Genomic DNA, 19,353 nt, shown 5'->3' with positions numbered 1-19,353 from the left:
CCTCAGGGCGGCCGCAGCCAGCCCGGCAGGCGGGCCCGCGGCGGCGAATGCGCGGCTTCAGCGGCCGTCCCCCTGCAGGCGGAGGCGGAGGCTGGCTGCGGCCATGGCGGGCGGCAGCTCGGCGAGGCGGCTGTGGCAGCTCTGCAACCTGCTTATGGCCGCCTTCTTCGGGCTGGCGGCTGCCGTGCAGGTGAGGGCAGCGGCCGAGGGCCTGGGGCTGCCCTAGGCTGCGGTGGGCCCGGGCGCTGGTGCGACCTGAGGCCGGCCGGGGCCCCCACACTCTGCTCCCCGCCCTGTCCCGCCTGCCGAGCCCGGCCCAGCCCGCGCAGAGGTTGCGGAGGCTCAGCGTGCGTTTCTTCGCTGCAGGTGAACGACCCCGACGCCGGGCTGTGGGTGGTGAGTACGGGCTGGAGCGTGGCGCAGGGCAGAAGGCAGGTGCTGCGCTCTGCGGGGCTGTCTGCTTGGGGTTGAGGCTCAGCCCCCGGCGTGCAGAGCACCAAACCTCTGGTTCTTCCCTGCCTGGGCCCTAGGCCTCCTGACCTTGTCACCACCAGGTCTCCATCATCACCTGTGCTTGCCTTAGCTCACCGTCTGTCACCACTGACCTCAGCAGGGACCCTTGAGTCTCAGAAGAGACCTAAAGAAAACTCACATCTCTCTGCCCACGCCCGTCATTCTCAGGCACGGGAACAGCCACCAGTGGCCCTGGATCAGTGTGAGCAGGGCTTTGAGCTGCAGGGGCCCGGGGGGTCTCTCTGTACATGTCAGGAGCTGCTGGGTGGGTGGGGATCGTACCTGTCCTCTCCATGTCCATGCACACCCCGTACATCCCTTGTCCAGGTGAGCCCAGCTGGTAGTGGCGGGGTTGGGAAGTGGCAGCAGAGGCTGCTTCTGCTCCCACCCAGCACAGGCAGAGGTCACGGTGCAGGGGGATGTTTCTTACAGGGGCTCTCCCTGGGGACCACACTGCAGCTCAGGGCTGGTGCAGCGAGCTGGTTGGGCAGTAAGAGCTCAGGTGAGCCTGAAGCCCAGGCACAGGGGCTGGTGCTCAGCTGACCGTCTCACAGCTGTGCTGTGCAAGGATTTTGGGTGGTGAGTAAGGAAGCGCTGGCTTGCTGCTGCACTCAGAAGAGCACTAGCAGTACCAGGGCATGCCAAAGGGACAGAGTTGTATGGCTGTTCTGTGCATCTGGCAAACTGCTGTGGAAAAGAAGTACTGGTATGGGTGACTGCTTCTGTTTCCTTACCTTCGTAAATTTTGCTGTAGAGTATACTTGTGTTTCATTAACAGGTTGTCTACTTGGTCCCGGCTGCCCTTACACTGCTTGTTGGCCTTAGCCCTTCAGTAACAGGTATAGTATTGGTGTGTAAAACAGAATCTCTGCTCAAATTTTGCCTCCAGAAAGTTTGTTTTCATTGAGTCACAGATTAAGATCAGGCTGCATGCAAACATGTCCTACTGCCTTTTTTGAGGGCAGAAAGCTGTGGTACCTGCTTCTACAAAAGCTGGTCATTGCTTTAGTACTTGTAGTTGAACTTGCTATAAGCAAACGCAGGAGCCCTGCATAAAGGCCTGCTTCTGGGATGATCTTATCACTGCACCCTGGTTTAAGCAGTCATGGAATAAGTGGAGCACATGGAGCACAAGTCTGGGAGCACGTTCTGAACCTGTCTCTGATGTTGACCTTAGCACATAGTCTAATCAACATGGTTTCCCTGTTCTAAAGCTGTGTTTTTGCTTATCTATCTCATATAAAAGAAATTAAGCTCAGCGCAATGCTTTGAAAGAGCTAAAGGTCTTGTTTAGTATCAAGCATTAGCTGTAATACAGCTGCTCCAAAGAGCGTAAGGGCAGTGGTGGGGACATTCAGTCTATGCTATGACTGACTTCCCAACATTGCACGCTGAGGGCTAACACCATATGATGTGTTGAAAGAATTGGTCAGATCAGATTTGGTCCAGGATTCCAGAAAATTCATTTTTTTGTGTGTTTTAATCCAGTGGAGATAATTTTTAAATGACTACTCTTGATATACCCAAAGTGACTGTGTTTTAGCTGGGTGAATACTTAATCTGAATAAACTAAAACCATACTTATACCAGAAAGGAAAATCCTCAAGAGTACATGTTGTTGTCACAAACCACACCCTTACACTGTCTCACCATTCTGGGTACCTTAGGCACACAAAGCAGCAGCATTCATAAAACCAAAACCCATCTGTGATGTTGAATATTTTGGAGGAGGTTTACTTGTGTGGTAGGTGTAGCCTCAACATAATGGCATTTGACTGGCCAAGAGAATCTGCAAGTTAAACTTACAAATTTGTTACTTGCACCATGGTCTCTAAGAAATAAAAATTAAAATAGCACAACTGTTGTGTAATTTGACATTTATGTAAATTCAACAAGTGATATTTATCATTCATGTCCATGGAAGACTCCAATTCAGCCTCTGCAGAGATGCAGTAAGTTCAGTTTACTGTAGGATCAGTTATGAAGTTAGGTCATACCAAGTTCTTGAATTTTGGCAGCGCGTCATCTTTAACGCTTTCCTGGAGGGGTCAGTGACTAGGAAAGGCTACTTTTTACTTTGTGGTGTTTGCTGATGACATTGTTGGGATCAGACGGAGCACTGCCTGTATCATTTGCTCATCTCTCTCCCATGAATGAGCTCTTGGGAATGAACATGGTAAACCAGAAAAATCTGTGGGTCCATTCAGATTTTTCACATCTCTTTTTCTGTCTTTAAAACATCAGTCCTGAGCCCACAGGCAGAGATGTCAGTGTTCGTCATGATCACTGGTGAAAGGTTAGACAGAGGCTTATCAGGGAACCTGAAGGATGGAGCTCCCTGCATTGTGCTGGTAGCTCACTGGCGCTGCTAAGGGTTGGGAGTCACTCCCTGGAGCCTTGGATCCTCCAGGAACATGGCTTGCACTTGAGAAGGGACATTCCTTTTGCTTAAGCAAACTTCCATTTGTAATCTGCCTTGTCATCTTCTGTGCATATTGAATGCTGGAGCCTGCTTCGTTTGCTAGGGCGATTAAGAAACTGTTTTCTTTGAGGCACTGCTGCCAAGAGGTTGCATTCCTAGGAAAACAAGACCCAAGCCCACTAGCATACAATTCCAACGGCACTTTCTAGAAGGTTTCCCTGGTCATAAAGGTGCTGGTATTAATTCTGTCTTCCTGCCTGAGATGTATGTGCTTGTTGTAAGGAATCTGTTTTTTAGCAGCTCAGTTGCTTTTCAGTTCATAGGGTTGTTTTTCAGTTCACTTCATGCTACACTGCAGTTCCTGCCAGCCTATTTTTTTTCCTCAGAAAACGCGGTTTGGAGAAGTCTCTGTGACCTTCATTCTGCTGGTTGTATTTTTGGAACCATTGCTTTGGCTTGTTCTTTGTTTGTGTACACTCAAGGAAACATTTTGCATGAAGAGGAAGGCAGGTAAGTAGTGAATTTTCCCTGCATGAATTCGGTGCACCAGGCCATCTCCTTCTGGTGGGTCCCTTCGATAAGCTCATCTGAGCTGTTGCAATGATGGTGTCTGTCCAGGGGAATCAACCTAAGGAGAAAGGATCACAGAGTTACAAAACAGCAATTTGTTGGACAAAAGAACTGAAAGGTGAATCCTAATTATGCCTGAATCCTACCTGACTGAGGTAGCAAGATTTAATTGCGGGGGCAGTTCTGGCTTTCAAAGACACAGCACTGGTACTGTGAAATAGCTTTGCATTCTGCTACTGGAGCTGTAGAAACAGGATTTAGTGTTAAAAACCTTTGAGGTGATACCATATCCATGCTTATCTGTCACAGGCTGCTGAGTCCTCTGAATTGCTGGGGGTTGAGAGGGAGGGAGGATTTTGCACCTGGATAATCATTTGGTTGTTTGCTGGGTGCTTGCTCAGTATAGAGGGGAAGCAGCAGCAGGTAGTGCTTCTGTTTACAGATGAATATTGGGATGTTGCTTCACTCTGTATTGAGGGAAATGTGCCACAGAATGTAAGTTTAGCAGTGGAACAAAAGTGGAAGCAGGAATTGCTGCAGCTGTATAGCTGGATCATGTGTGTTTGTAGATTTGAGCTGAGAGACAAAGTGACTTAGTGTAATTATAATCCTTGTAAAATATATTGAACTTCTCCAAAGGGAGACAGCCCATACTTCATCTATTTTTTTTTTGGAGGAAAGTTGTATTTTTCACAAGCAAGCAGATGTTTGCATTATTTTCTGATCTCATTTTTTTGTTGTTGTTTTTTAGAGAGTTATTTGGTCTGGTGATTATTACAATATGGATGAGTCTTTGTCGCAGTTCAGCAAAGTAAGTTTTTCTTAATCCACTTGAATGTTCATATTTAGTGACTAGCTTCTTGAAAACATGTAGGTGATTTTGGCTGCTTGTTTTTCTATTTCATATTACTGTCTAAACCTTAATCCTGAGCACAGCAGTAGTTGGTGTTGTGGCCTGTAGGATCCTGCACAGGTAGAAGTCTGAAGGGGGATGGGGTGGGGGGGGTGGGAAAGAAAGCTTAACAAAACATTTTTTCCTGCTGCTTCTACCATAGTGGGCAGGAGACACATTCCGTTTTTGTAAAAGGACAGCATGCTCTTTCTGTGGAACAGGCTAGTGAACATGAGCTAATGAAACTGCTAATGAAAGCTGCAAAACCATTTCTGCTCCCAATTTACAGAACTTTCCAGTGAGGGTTTGTGTACCGTGGTCTGCTGCATCCTCCCAGTGCAGGCAGGCCTCTTCGGAGAACTGTGCTACAGCAGTTTTACTAAAGTAATTCCTGTTATCTGGGAGCATGAAAAATCTCAATCTTCCAAACAGTGCTTTGTGCTGGCAAAATATACACTGTGCTCTGGGCAGAGGGCTTTTTTTCACCTGGTTTATATAGCCTGAGAAAGTGGCAGAAAAACTTTCTGCTGGCACATGGTACATCTCCAGTGAAGGGCTCTGTGGGACTCTGCTGATGCAACTACAGAAGCTACATTACAGCAGCCAAAGGCTCTCTGCTGTCTTTAGCCAACCACAGCAACATGAGTGGTGGCAGTCAGATTTTAAATAGCGCCATTGCATTTGCTTCATTGTAGGAATCCATTGGGTGGAATTCATCTGACTGCTGCAGTCTTGGTCGCTCTCTTCCCCTTTGTTTCATGGCTGTACATTTATGTGAACAAAGAGATGCGAGAATCTTGGCCAGCACACTGTAAAACTGTGATTTAATCAGGTGGGAAAATGTACATAAACATTCTGACCTTAGTACCGCTGCTTTTTGGTTCTTAATGAAAGGTTAGTATCAGTTTGATAGGACCCAGGATTGCCTTGTTGCTTCCAACAGTGTAGCTTAGTGTTTGTCAATAGGCACCAGAAATAAATTGAAGAACACTGTCAAATCCGAGTGGAGAATTTTGTATGGAAATTATTGTTCAGCCTGCTTCTTCACATGTTTTCAAAGCACTGTTGACCTAATGTGTGTTCCAATGTTAATTATTCAAAATATTCTGGTATCCCTTGTCCACACTCTCCTCCCATGTTGTACCTTGGGAAAGCTACTGTTCAGTAACATAAAGGAAAAGTATACCAATCACTTAGTTTCAATAAATGACTTTTTACAGCTGTAAAACTTCCAAGGTATCCACCTGGATAGTCCACTGAGATTCTCTGAAAGATTAAGCAGTCTGTATTTCTGTTCCTACACTAAAATCTTATGTGTAAAATCGATATATCTAAATCAATGTTTTTATTATCTTTAATTGTGATTACTGTTTTGACAGAGTAGTAAATTCTATTTTTCTAAAGAAAATCCAGTGAAAACTTCTTTATTTTCTGTGAGATGCATGCTTGACTGCCACCAGCAGACATAGTCACTGTCACAACTCGCAAAATTTCTTGTCCTGGAAAGCAGAACCCATGCAGCAACTCAGAGACAGTAACCATGCTCCATCATCACTAATCCTGGAGAAGAAAGCACAGGTGACTGTGCTGGACACTCAAGCTGGCAGGGTGTGAGCCAGCATGGGTTCAGATGCAGCACAGCACCATGCTTTAAGTCATCCCAAGTCAGGGCTTTTTAGGTCGATACTGCTGCAGGCTAACATGGCTGGGCACACGTAGATCCCAGCTGGTGTATCTGCAACATTACCTGATGCCATAGTCTTCCTGCTTTAATTTATATTATTTTTATTTTTAAGCTTGGGCCTCCCTGTGCTGTGTTCTGACATAGCATAGATGGTGTCCATTTTTCTTGGGCTTTTCTTTTTTAAAAATTACTTGAGCTTTTTGAAGCAATGTTAAGTCCACAGGGTGGACTTTTCTACTAGACTCAAGACATACAAAAATGTAAACGCTTCTATGCAGGTACAATTTTGCATGCTTTAAATCTGACATATATAATATATATGAATTGAAAAAAAAAACCACCAAAACACCAACCAACTAGTGAGTTTTTTTTTTTCCACAGTAAGTAACAATCTGTTCAAGATTGGGTGGTTCAAGTCAACATTCTGCATTCAAGTATATTTATTTCAGACACAGTTACTGGCCTTCTCTATTCTCCAAGAAGAAACTAAGTCCGGTTTCTTACAGAAGTATAATTTTTAGAATTCTGTATCTGAGAGAAAAACATAAGTTAAAGCTGTAAGGATCAGCTGTGTAGATATTTCTACAAGCAAAGAATATGCTGGATCCCATACTTTTTAGTCTGACTACTTCCTGAAGAACAATTTGTATATGTATGCTTACCATTTTTAGAAATACATAACTCTGTCTGAAATTCTGCCCCTTCCCTTTAATACCATTTTATCATCATAGACATAAATAGTTCCAAAGGCATTGCTTTCTGGTGGAGTTTCAATAATCCCCTCCAAAGTCAGATGATGAACACCATGTGAGTCTAAACAATAGCCACCATCATGCAGGTGTCCTGCAAGAAAGCAGATGACGCATTGATGAGAGTGTATGACAGAAAGCGCATCTTCGTAATTCCAGGCTAAACAAACTTTGTCTGAAGCATCTGGATGAATGGGCAGATGACCTGCAGATGAGAGGGAAAGAAGAAGAGTTACTTCAAGCACATAACAATTGTCAGTGCAGACCCCTCCATCTTTTGGGATTCTCTATGAAAGCAACAGAGTCACTTTGGTTTATAGCCCAGGGAAAATCAGAGCATCTGTAGAGCTCTAGTATTTCACTTCTTTCAAATATTTTTCATTTTTGTCTTTATGTATATCAGAATATTAAGTCTCCTCTCAGCAATACTAAGTGATACTGCAAGATCACTTCTGGTTTGTTACTCAGTCTAAATGAGTATGTTTAACATACCAAACTCTGCCTCCAGACAAGCCGCTTTCATTGGTGGGAAGTTCAGACTTCTACCTGTACCCAGCAAGCTCACCTGAGTGTGAGACAGGGTAGCTATTCTCCAAGTTCACAGGTTACATACGTACCTATGGTACTATATGTTTTCCTCAGTTAACTTACAACTTTTTTTTTTACTTATATCCCCCGTATCCACGTACCCGTAACTACAACCTTTTCTTGGTTTTCATCAGAGAACTTGAGAACTTCATCGAACCAGTCCAGCTGGGTTTGGCTAAATCCTCCATTAAACTCTACAAACTGAGGTTCTTTGAGCCCTGCAATGAACAAGAACGTTAGGCATACGTGCATACACCTACTGTAACTTCCTTATTTACTTCTACTTCTGTAAATCTACTTATGAGAAATGGTTTATTCTTAGAGCTTCCATTTTGTACATCTCAGATCAGAACCGCAGCCTCCTTGGACAGACGAGGGAAAACAGTTACTGTTGGGGTGGGGGTTGGCCATATCGCCCGCACAGCATTTCCACTTGTGTCCCTGCATGCTGTCGCGGCGGGGGTGGCCTCCGCTCGACGCGGCCGCAGCACCCGCGCTAGCAGGTAGGTGCCTTCCGTGCTGGCGCCGCAGGACACGCGACACGACACGAACCCGTCTAAAAAGCCTCAGAGCAGCACGACAGGTAGGGGAAAAGGGCCTGCATACGCCCAGAGCTCTGCCCGGCTCACTCCCGGCAGGAGCCCGGGGACAGGCGCCGGCCCCCCGAGCACCGCCCCGGCGTGAGGCGCCCGGCGGGACCTGCGGGACCTGCCTGCCGGGCTGTTGAGGTTCTCGTTGGGGTTCTTCTCCCTCAGGCGCCGCAAGGACTCCCGGTGGAGGGGGCTGGCCGGGTCCCTGCCCAGCACGCTCAGGTCGTAGCCGTCGAGCAGGACGAAGCGGAGGCGCGGGGCCGGGCTGAAGTGGTAGGCATGGCAGTCCCCGGGCGGCCCGGCGGGCGGCCCGGCGGCGGGGGCGGCGGCGGGGCGGCTGTTGAGGCCGCTGCTTGCCAGGCGGTTCCGGCAGAAGTTGTACAGCTCGTGGTTGCCCCAGGCGTGGTGCACCGGCACCGGCAGCCGCCGCAGCGCCGCCAGCACCCGCTCCAGAGCGCCCTCGGCCGCGCCGCGCCGCGCGTTGACGCCGTCGATGCAGTCGCCCAGCTGCAGCACGAAGGCGAGCGGCGGCTGCTCGGCTGCCCACGCCTCCACGGCGGCCCGCAGCAGGCGGAGGCTGTGCCGGTAGTACCGCCGCCGGCGCCCCCAGAAGTCGCAGCCGTCCTCCTCGTCTGCGTACTGGATGTCCGCCACCACCCCGAAGGAGACGCGCGGCGCCGCCTCCATCGCGGCCGCCGGGGCCGGAAGGGGAGCGGGAAGGGGAGGGACGGGGCGGGCGGCAGCATGGCGGTGGCGCTGCGCTGCTGGCGGCTCTCGCGGCGCTGGCGCCTCCCGGCTGGCGTCGGTTTGGCGGCCCTGGCCTGGGGGAGCAGCCGGGCGGTGCCGCTGCCGGCCCGCGGGGCTCTGCCCGTGCCCGTGCCCCTGCCCCTGCCCGTGCCCGTGCCCGGCAGCCGCTCCCTGTCCCGCCTGCCGCCGGGGAGCGGCCAGCGGGCGGCCCCGCAGAGGAGGGTGAGTGGGGGCGCCGCGGCCGGCGGGCGGGGGGCGCGGGCAGGATTCCCCGGCAGGGCCCCCGCAGCCCCGCTTCTCCCGGCCTCTGCCCCGCGCTCCCCCCGCCGGGCCTCGGGGCCAAGGCACTAAAAAGCTTTTTCTTCAGTAGCTGGTGTCCTGGCGGTCGCTGGTGGCCACCTTCATCGTGTGCGGAGGGCTGCTCGTGGCTATGAAAAAGATGAAGAAAACGAAGGAGGAGAGTGAGTGTTTGCACAGCCCGGTGATGTCCCCGCAGGGTGGGCGGTTGTGTCCTGCTGTTTCTTGCCTTTTTCCAAATTGCTTCTTGTTAGGGCAAAAAAGCATTCAACTGATTTTACTCATTGCAGTATCCAGCTGTAGTTAAATCTGAAGTACTTCTATACCATAGGCTCATAGGACAGTTTGCGTTGGAAGGGACCTCAAAGATCAGCTAGTTCCAACCCCCCTGCCATGGGCAGGGACTCCATGAGGTTGCTCAGGGCCTTATCCAGTGTCGTCTTGAACACCTCCAGGGATGGGGCATCCACAACCTCTCTGGGCAACCTGTTCCAGTGCCTCACCACCCTCTGAGCGAAGAATTTTCTCCTAACCTTTGATCTAAATCTCCCCTCTTTTAGTTTAAAACCATTTCCCCTCGTCATGTCAATATCTGGTTGAGCAAACATCTTTTTTATAAGCCCCCTTCAAGTACTGGAAAGTTGTGATGAGGTTACCCCAGAGCCTTCTCTTCTGCAGGCTGAACAGCCCCAGCTCTCTCAGCCTTTCTTCATAGAAGTGCTCCAGCCCCTTGATCACCTTTGTCACCCTCCTCTGGACCCGCTCTAACAGCCCCACATCCTTCTTGTGCTGGAGGCCCCAGACCTGGACGCAGGACTCCAAGTGGGGCCTCACCAGGGCAGAGCAGAGGGGGACAATTCCCTCCCCTGCTGCCCACCCCTCTGTTGATGCAGCCCGGGATGCAGTTGGCCTTCTGGGCTGCAAGCGTGCACTGCCAGCTCGTGTCAAGCCTTTCATCCACCAGAACCCCCAAGTCCTTCTCTGCAGGGCCACTCAGTGAGTTCTTCTCCCAGTCTGTGCTCATGCCTGGGATTGCCCTGACCCACGTGCAGCTCCTTGAACTTGGACTTGTTGAACCTCATTAGTTTCATGTGGGCCCACTTCTCTGGCCTGTCCAGGTCCCTTTGGATGGCATTCCTTCCTTCTGTTGTATCAGCTGCACCACTCAGCTTGGTGTCATCTCCAAATTTGCTGAGTGCACTCGATCCCACTGTCTATGTCATTGATGAAGATATTAAACAGTACCGGTCCCAGGACAGGCCCCTGAGGGACACCACTCGTCACTGGCCTCCACCTGGGCATAGAGCCATTGACCACCATTCTCTGGGTGCGACCTTCAAGCCAACTCCTTATCCACTGAATTGTCCACCTTTCAAATCCATCTCTCTGCAATTTGGAGACCAGGATGTCATGAGGGACCGTGTGAGAGGCCTTGCAGAAGTCCAGGTAGATCACATTGATTGGTCTTCCTTTGTCAACTGATGCAGTCACTCCATCGTAGAAACCCACCAGATTGGTCAGGCACATTTACCCTTGGTGAAGCCCTGCTGGCTGTCTCAGACCACCTCTTTGTCTTACATATGCCTCAGCACCGCTTCCAGGAGAATTTTTTCCATGATCTTGCCAGGCAGAGGTGAGCCTCACCGGTCTGTAGTTCCTCAGGTCCTCCTTTCTGCCCTTTTTAAAAAAAGAGAGTGATGTTTCTCTTTTTCTAGTGACCAGGGACTTCATCTGACTGCCAGGACTTTTCAAATAGGTGGTCTCCAACCTGCTCTTCACTTACAGTGGGTGGGACTTTGCTCCCCCAGCCTCCATCTATGGGTTCAGGAAAATGAACGACATGGGAAGCCTGACTATCAGTGAAGACTGAGGCAAAGAAGTTGTTGAGTACCTCAGCCTTCTCCATGTCTGTCATTGCCAGTTCACCCTTCTCATCCATCAGAGGGGGTACACTCTCCTTGGCCTTACTTTTTCTGAGCAATGTACCTATAGAATCCCTTCCTGTTATTCTCTGCATCCCTTGCCAAGCTCTGTTCCATCTGTGCCTTGGCTTTCCTGATCCCATCCCTGCACATCCGGACTGCATCCCTGTACTGTTCCCAGGCCACATGTCCCTGCTTCCACTGCCTGTGCATTTCCTTCTTGCACCTCAGTTTGACCAACAGGTCCTTGCTCAACCATCCCGGTTGTCTGCCCTCCCTGCCTGCTTTTTTATGCAGGGGGATGGAGAATTCTTGTGCTCTAAGGAAAACATCCTTAAAGAGTCTCCAGCTCTGCTCAGCTCCTTTGTCCCTAAGGACAGTGTTCCAGGGGATCTCAGCTACTAGGTCTTTAAATAGCTTGAAGTTTGCTCTTCGGAAGTTCAGGGCCCTGACTTTGCTCTTTGCCAGGCCCATATTCCTCGAGATCGCAAACTCAACCAGGGTGTGGTCACTGCGGCCCAGACTGCCTCCAGTCTTGACCTCTTTAATGAGCTCTTCCATGTTGGTGAGCACCAGGTAAAGTAACGCTTCTCCTCTGGTTGGTTTGTCTAGTACCTGGACCTGGAAGTTATCCTCAGTGTACTCTAGGAATCTTCTGGATTGCTCACAGCCTGCTGTGTAGTTTTCCCAGCAGACATCCAGGTGGTTGAAGTCCCCCATCACGATGAGAGCGTGCGAGTGCGATGCTTCTTGTAGTTGCAGCAAGAATGCCTCATCCACAGGCTCCCGTTGATCAGGCGGCCTGTGGTAGACCCCAGCCACAAGCTGTCCTTTATTGGTGTGGTCCTTAACTCTCACCCATAAGCTCTCAACCTGTCCGTGGCTGTTTCTCAAAGGCAACTCTTCCCAATCAATTCCTTCCCTAGTGTAGAGGGCAACACCCCCTCCCTTCCTTCTCTGTCTATCCCTTCTGAAGAGTTTGTAGCCCTGTGTTCAAATGTTCCAATGATGTGATCCATCCCACCATGTTTTGGTGATAGCAATCAGGTCATATTTGTCTAATTGCACCATGGTTTCCAATCCCTCTCGCTTGTTTCCCATGCCGCGTACATTGGTGTAGAGGCATTTCAGCTGGGCAATCAGTCGTATTGCGTTTCTAGAGCCCTCCCTGATTGCATTGGGACAATTCACAAGTATTTCCCTGCCGTTACTTAGAGTGATGGTGTTCTCACATATGCTTTCTTCACTCAGAGCTGCATCCCCTTCCCCCACCACATCTAGTTTAAAGCCCTCCTGATATGCCCAGCCAGCTTACTGCCCAGAACTCTCTTGCCCCTTCTGGACAGCTGTGCCCCATCCGGTGTCAGCATGCCCGATCCCTCAAAAGCACTTCCGTGGTCATAGAACCCAAAACCTTGGGCATGGCACCAGCCTCTCAGCCAAAATGAGAAAAAACTGAAATATTTTAAAATAGAAAATAAAAATTAAAGACTAAGTATTTAAAAACTCTTATATATGCTTTTGCTATTACTATTTACATTTACTTACACCCTACTGAGAGTAGATACATTATACATAAAACCACAAAGGGGAGAGGAGAAACTTGTCTGTTGTCATAGGCACAGATGGGGAGGTGGGGTTTCTTAGACACCTTGGTTTTTAAGTCCATGACTTCTGCGTGTGTTTCCCTATTCTGCAGTAACTGCTTATGTTTTTATTTTCACGTTTTTTTTCATGTTCATTGAAACTCAGAGATAGTACAACTTTTAGGATATATTCAATTTGTGAAGGATGACAGTTTTTTGATTTCATACCAACTCGGGCCACGTACCTGTCCATCTCATGTACCTTTGATGATAATATGACAATCAGATGATGATTTTATGAGATTAGAGATTATTACATTTCAAATGAAGTTATCTCTGGCTAAATTTGGTACAGGACATTGTCTAAAATCAGACACACTGCTTGGAAGTCTTGTCTGTGTTGGACTTGTACACAGACTTCTCACCCGACCCCTGATGGCGTCACAGACTCTCCTGTGGGTGGGGACAGGGATTGTGGCCTGGAAGTTCATGATCTCTTGTTTTTTCCTGTAGAGCTGGAGAAAGAACGAAACCGAGGCATTGGGAAACCGCTGCTGGGAGGGCCCTTCTCACTTGTAAACCATGAGGGACAGCCCAAGACCAACAAGGACTACCTTGGCCAGTGGGTGCTGATCTACTTTGGCTTCACACACTGCCCTGACATCTGCCCTGATGAACTTGAGAAAATGATTGAAGTGGTAGATGAAATTGGTATGGGAATTCAGTTCACAGAGCCATCTTTTTTATAGGAGGCTAAGGTTTATTGTGGTAAAATGTTGCATGTGGTAATAAGTGATGATCTTCTTTACAAAATGCTAATTAATATTCAGTAGTTGAATTAATTGCTCAATGATATATAAATCAATCTTCCAGCCACTAGGATCTGATGTTTAGGGCATGACAGCACTGACCTTTCTGGAACAGAGAATTTCTATGTAATAAAATATGACAGTGGCAGGCTACAGTGGAGGAGGTTACAGTGCCATTGTAGACTGCATTTTTGCCAAGAGGTTGTGGGGTATATTAGGCACTTTTTTCCTCTATTTTATTAATTCTGATAACAAATCTTTCAGAGAGTCTTTTCTGAAAATGACTGCACTGTGAAACAGAGGTTGGGGGAAGGGTATGTAGAAGAGATGTTTTTTCAGCCTACGCTCTCTGAAGAGTTGCACAACGGGGATAGTAGGGGATAGTAGGAACCAAGCAGGTGGCAGGGTTGACTAAAATGTAGAAAATATAGAAGGTATGAGTGGAACGTGAGGGAAAGATCCTGAATCGTGTCTTCATCTGGCCTCTCGTTCCATCATCAGAGGTGTGCTTTCAACCATTGAGCCTTCATCTCTCTACTTTGCACTGGCATTTCCTTCATCAGAGCCAATTTGTCATTTGTCCTAAGCAGGGCACACTGTCCAGCTAGGAGAGCTGGAAGTGTAGCTGCACCCAGCATAAGCAGAGAGTGTTGGTTTTCATGGCATTTGTTTCTTTCAGAGTTTGTATTATATAAATTAAGGTACACAAAATGGCCTTTTTACTTTGCCACTTAGGGTGGACTTGGGTGGATGTTATGATAACTTGCCTGTGACCTTGTTTGAAGGGAGAAAAGAAAACGACTTTTAGCTTGCTAAGAAAAATTGTAATTGTTAATGTTTCTGATTACAGATAGAATTCCATCTTTGCCTAATCTGACCCCACTCTTCATCACCATTGATCCTGAGAGGGACAATGAAGAAGCCATTGCCAGATATGTTAGAGGTACCATTTTTTTTCCTACATTGATGTCTTATAACATGTAATAAAGAGTACTGAAAAGGAAGATCCTCATAGGATTCTTTTCTATGAAGTTTCTAAACACCTTCTTTCTCTGTAGAATTTTCTTCGAAGCTGATTGGATTGACTGGTAGCAAAGCACAAATTGACCAAGTGGCCAAAGCTTACCGTGTGTATTACAGTGAAGGTCCCAAAGATGAAGACAACGATTACATAGTGAGTAAATATAGGGTGTTTACCTAATGAACGACTTTGGTTAAGAACAGGATAAAGATTTTAAACAAAAGACAGCTGTTGTAGTCTTGCTGAAGCCCTCTGTGACAGAGGCCTGTTGCACCTGTGTGTTGAGTTTTAGAGGTCTCAGTCAGAATTGAGGCTCCCTCTTTACAAACGTAGAACCTCACTGAAATATAGTTCTAAAAGCGCATGGTCCAATTTCTTCATGCAGAATACCATACAAGCTACCAAGCCTTGTGATGAATTGAACCTTTTTTTCATCATGTAACATTTTTGTCTGGCTGTTTTCCCGGGTGCTCCAAAGTGAAAATGGAACTGGGGAATTATGGCAATAGGAAGAGGAAGAAATGAGAGGAAAGTGAGTAACAACTTACTCCCTGCCAAACTGAGACCAAGAAGCAGGGTTTTCCTGGCATGACACTTGGATGATGCAAAGTCTGCCTGCAGATAATGTGGGTATCTTCCTCCTGTGTCAAATGACCTGGAAGAGAAAGCATGTTAATGCTAAAGTAAGTGGGAGTAAATTACATAGAGTGATAGTGGGAAAAGGGAAACTGAGGTTTATGTAAGACTAAACTGGGTAGCCAAAATCTTACTTTTTGGAAGTGAATGGGACTGGTTATAGGGGCTCTGAGCTACTGCCAAGGCCTTCCGCACTTGCCACATCCTGAGCAGACTGGAAGAGTGAAGTAGGTTCAAGTGATGTGACAGGTGAGGATTCATATTACATGATCATGTTTTCTTCTTTACAAGAACTGAAGGGCATCAGAGAAAACAAAAAACAGATTCTAAAGGAAAGGTGATGTTTTTTGTTGAAATGAGCTGGTGAGAAGTGGAATCCCTTGCCGCAGATGCAACTGGTAGAAGTTTAGATGAGCCCACAAGGAGACTTGATTATTCTTTGGAAAAAAAAATATGAAATGGATGTAATTTATGCTTCGCTGAGGAGGCTTGTGAGCTAAAAATGTTTGGAAACTGGCAGATAATATGGGGAAATAGCAATTTTTTTGGGCTTGTGCTGGTTTTATACTCTTCTTTAAAACAACCATTTTTTGCCACTATTTGAGGTAGAATGCTAAGGCAGATTGTTTTGGGTCTGATCCAGTAATCCTATTCTTACTCTGGTTTAAAACTACCTGACTGCAGCAAATAAATTATGCATGTGGACAAAAAAACTGGTGGAACAAAAAATTGATACATAGAAAGAACAAGTAAAAGCAACACATGATCTCAGTAAAGAGAGTCACAGTGGTAACAGGCACTGATCTGGGTTACTAAAAAGGGTGCGAAGTGGGACATTAAGGACTGGCTTTCACTTATGGGCAGCTCAGAAGCTGCAGAAGTCTGTGTCTTAAGATACTATATTTGTATGGAAGGACGAACTCAGTGGGGAAATTTAACACCAATTTTAATCGATCTACTGTCTGTCTGAAGATACTGCCTAAAACAGACTTATAAAACATGGTTGATGGGGATACAAGAATGCGTTATAGGAGAAGGATTGGCAAAGGATGTGGACTCAGAAGAGGGAAAGAATCTGTAGAATCTGACATTAAATGAGTAAATAGAATCCGTGAAAAGTTGGGAAGAAGCCACAAAAGCTGAAGGAGGGCTGCTGTTTATGAATTAAAACACACATAAATTCTCACAAACCACACCTGGTCTTCAGCATGATCATAGTGGGGAAGTACAGGAATCTCACTGAAGAAAATAATTGTTAGATGAGAGCAGCTTCAAGGGAAGCTGGAGGGTGAAACAAAAGAGGAGAATGTGACTAGAGATATAACAAATTATGAAGAAGTTTTCATGGTCCAGAGGGAACAGAGCTATGCTATGCTGTGCTGTGGTTGTGCTAAGTACCTGGGAGCCTTGTGAGTGTGCGAATAGCAGAAGAGGACATTGAGGAAGAAAGGCCCATGAATCGGGAGCAGGAGAGCAGCCTAAGAGCTTGGGTTGGGTGTGGTGCCACAGAGGAATGGTATGCGCGTGTCTCTGCAGGTTTTGTCACAGGCTTCTGCTTTTGATAGGCAGTGAGCTCGCTGTATTCAGTGCAGGAAGGCCAGAGGATACAGGTCTCTCTGAAACAAACTGGAAAGAGGGTAACAGTAATAGAAGATCTGGGAGGGAGAACTTGAGTCTGTTTTTGTGTCTACCTGTGACTTATCCAGGTAATTATTACTCTAATTCCTTTCATTAAAGATGGATTTTTTTCTACATTCTGTCTTGCAAGGACTGGTCTTGCCAGTCAGTGACTAAGACTGATGTAGGAGCGAGTGCTGTGTCCTCTGCATGCTGCTGGGAGGTGGGGAAGAGGTCCAGTGCAGCCAATTATTCTCTGCTTGTTTTGACTTGAGAAGAACATTGAGATGAATATTTAAGAAGTATGTTTTCTAAATATCTATTTGCATTGTTCAAGTATTATTTGAATATTACTAGTTCCTATGTAATAATTTCAATTTTCTAAGTTTTAGTGCCAGAGTATCTAATTTTATTCTTTATTCAGTTGTTTAGAAGATTGCATCTAAAATCAGATGATGACCTTATGTGCATCCATACAGTGGTAATGGGGCAGACTTCAGGCACAGCTTGGAAAAATAGTGATCTCTCGCACATGAACAGCATGCCCTCCTGACTGTACTTAATCTTCCAAAGGCCAGGGAGTTCAGATGCTCTGAGCAGGCTACCTGTATTTTTTTTTTGTTAGTTTCCAGTTGAAGGGCTATAGGATCTGAATTATGATTCAGATCCTTTTTAAAAGGTCCTGGTACTTGATTGTATCTTGAATATTTGATACTCTAAAGCAATATATTTCAATTAAACATGTCAATAGAACTTTAAGAACCATTACTTTGATGACAGAAACGCTATCAAATTTAACGTGTCCTTTTAGCTTCTTATGCTGGAAATACCCACAGTATTTCTTGATTTCAAACACAGACATGCCCTTAGTACGTGAGTATATCTCTTATATAGTGAGATATACTCATGTGAGTATATAGTGAGTATATCTCATATATTATGTACTCACTGGTGCAATCACAGATTCATGGCCTCTGTTTTCAGTATATTGTCTTTACTCATAAAGATGCTGTCATAGGTGTAGACCATATATTCGGTGGTGTAGTTAAGGTACTTAAAATGGAATTGCTTTTTATATAAATCCAATTGGAATACCTCAAGCATTCAAACAACAGTTACTTTTAAATCGGGGGGGGGAGCTATTTCAAATTCTTTCCCGCTATCTCTGCTCAGACTCCTTGTGATGTTTGCAGTTACCATCACATGGAGACAGTAGAGGGAGCCCCCTACCAGCTCATGGTATTTATCTGTGTATCATCTCCACTGTGTGTAACTGCTGTATCCTGGTGATGCTCTCAGTCCTTTTGTTTGCACAGACAGTGAACTTGCTTGAATGAAGCATCTCCATTTATACTGGATTTACATGATACAAGCAGTAGGAAGCCTGAATTGTGGGGGTTGTGGAGCATTAGGAGAAGTAGAAGAAAACTGGGAAAAGTGAGGGGGAAAGACCACTAGACTGAACCTTCCTCATGTTTTCCCTAGCCCTGTCTGTGCTGAAAGAAGGGTGCCTGCAGCTTTGGGAAGATTTTCCTGTATACAGTATTCTTTCATGCATCCTGAGTATGTAAATAGTTTTCTCCATTTATTTTGTTATGTAGAACAATAAATGGTGACCAAAGTGATGCTAAGGTTTTCTTTATCTTACTTTAGGTTGCTGGCAAGAAGTCTTGTCAGACAGCTAATTGAAAGGCTGAATGGGGTACTGTTACTGCTGACTTTGAGAGATGTGCAGGATCTTTTTTTACTAAACAGCGATGTGCTTTCTTGCAGGTGGATCACACAATAATAATGTATCTCCTTGGGCCAGATGGTGACTTTGTGGACTATTATGGACAGAATAAGAGGAGCGCTGAGATTTCTGCTTCTATTGCTGCACACATGAGAAAATACAGATCGTAAAACACAAAGTTTTCAAAGATTGATGGTGACATCAGCTGTAGATTTGGCTTGAATTGGGCATCGTACTCAGTGTTCACTCAGAAGTATACAAGTGTAATGTTCTCTTACCACATGCCTCCTTTCTTCCAAATAAGAAAGGCAACAGCACTCCTGCAAAATATCATTATCAAAAATCCATATACAGCCTCCCCCATGGATATTATTTGCAGGGAGATCTGGGCTACAGAATGAAATTCAGGACTTCTTGGAAACAATCTTGGGAGCAAAAGAGAAAGCATTTCATTTCTGAAGAACACCTGTATCGCTTGTAGAATTAGTTGGTATCTCTTGGCCAGACATCAGCAAAGGATGGTTACTTGATGAAAAGCCGTGTGGGTCATTGCAACCCCAGAGGACCTTTGCCTTTTTTCCTGCAATGTTTTGTTTTCTGGGAGAGACACAATATTGTAAAGAGAGAGTCCTTTATACAGGCTGAGAAGATGAAGAGCGTTGAAAGCATCAGCAGCTTCCATGTATGGGATCAGCCTTGTAATGTGCCCTATCTTCCTCATTTGAATGCAGAAATGAAATGATTTTTTTTTCTTGGTGTTTTCTCCAAGCAAACACTGATAACTTCTATGGAAATGAATAATGGGTTGCAAATAGATTTTTCTCGTGATCTAAATAATTTTATGCATAGTCAGCCTGATTGCGTTTTGTTGAATAATGAAGTGAGGAGGATGATGGGCATCTGTATCCATCCATAGGACCATGAATCAGGTAAATTTTATGCAGTGCATCATTTGAAAATAAAGATTGCTTTATAGAA

General features: G+C 46.3%; 2 protein-coding genes across 5 annotated transcripts; both read left to right on the top strand.

Moving 5' to 3' along the window:
• Positions 1 to 5,805, top strand: TMEM220 (transmembrane protein 220). Of its 3 annotated transcripts, none has more exons than XM_083805751.1 (6): positions 1 to 190; positions 367 to 396; positions 1,292 to 1,352; positions 3,322 to 3,445; positions 4,257 to 4,316; positions 4,687 to 5,086. In XM_083805751.1, exons 1-6 carry the CDS (start codon positions 104 to 106, stop codon positions 4,697 to 4,699), a joined length of 375 nt encoding a protein of 124 aa, XP_083661877.1. In that variant the 5' UTR covers positions 1 to 103; the 3' UTR covers positions 4,700 to 5,086. The 3 variants fall into 3 exon arrangements, with proteins under 3 accessions (XP_083661877.1, XP_083661875.1, XP_083661876.1); XM_083805749.1 differs by lacking the exon at positions 4,687 to 5,086 and adding an exon at positions 5,093 to 5,805 and having other exon boundaries at positions 28 to 190; XM_083805750.1 differs by lacking the exons at positions 367 to 396; positions 4,687 to 5,086 and adding an exon at positions 5,093 to 5,805 and having other exon boundaries at positions 33 to 190.
• Positions 5,806 to 7,681: 1,876 nt separating this feature from the next.
• SCO1 (synthesis of cytochrome C oxidase 1) lies at positions 7,682 to 19,353 on the top strand. Of its 2 annotated transcripts, XM_083805748.1 has the most exons (8): positions 7,682 to 8,001; positions 8,174 to 8,977; positions 9,126 to 9,216; positions 13,074 to 13,271; positions 14,220 to 14,312; positions 14,428 to 14,543; positions 16,795 to 16,945; positions 18,417 to 18,555. In XM_083805748.1, the coding sequence occupies exons 1-7, from the start codon at positions 7,864 to 7,866 to the stop codon at positions 16,915 to 16,917; spliced, it is 1,563 nt and encodes a 520-aa protein (XP_083661874.1). In that variant the 5' UTR covers positions 7,682 to 7,863; the 3' UTR covers positions 16,918 to 16,945; positions 18,417 to 18,555. The 2 variants fall into 2 exon arrangements, with proteins under 2 accessions (XP_083661874.1, XP_083661873.1); XM_083805747.1 differs by lacking the exon at positions 16,795 to 16,945 and having other exon boundaries at positions 7,688 to 8,001; positions 18,417 to 19,353.

Source organism: Anser anser (assembly GCF_964211835.1).
Source record: "Anser anser genome assembly, chromosome: 19".
NCBI lineage: Eukaryota > Metazoa > Chordata > Aves > Anseriformes > Anatidae > Anser > Anser anser.
The sequence above is the reverse complement of the archived record's forward strand: the minus strand, read 5'-3'. Positions and strand labels throughout refer to the sequence as shown.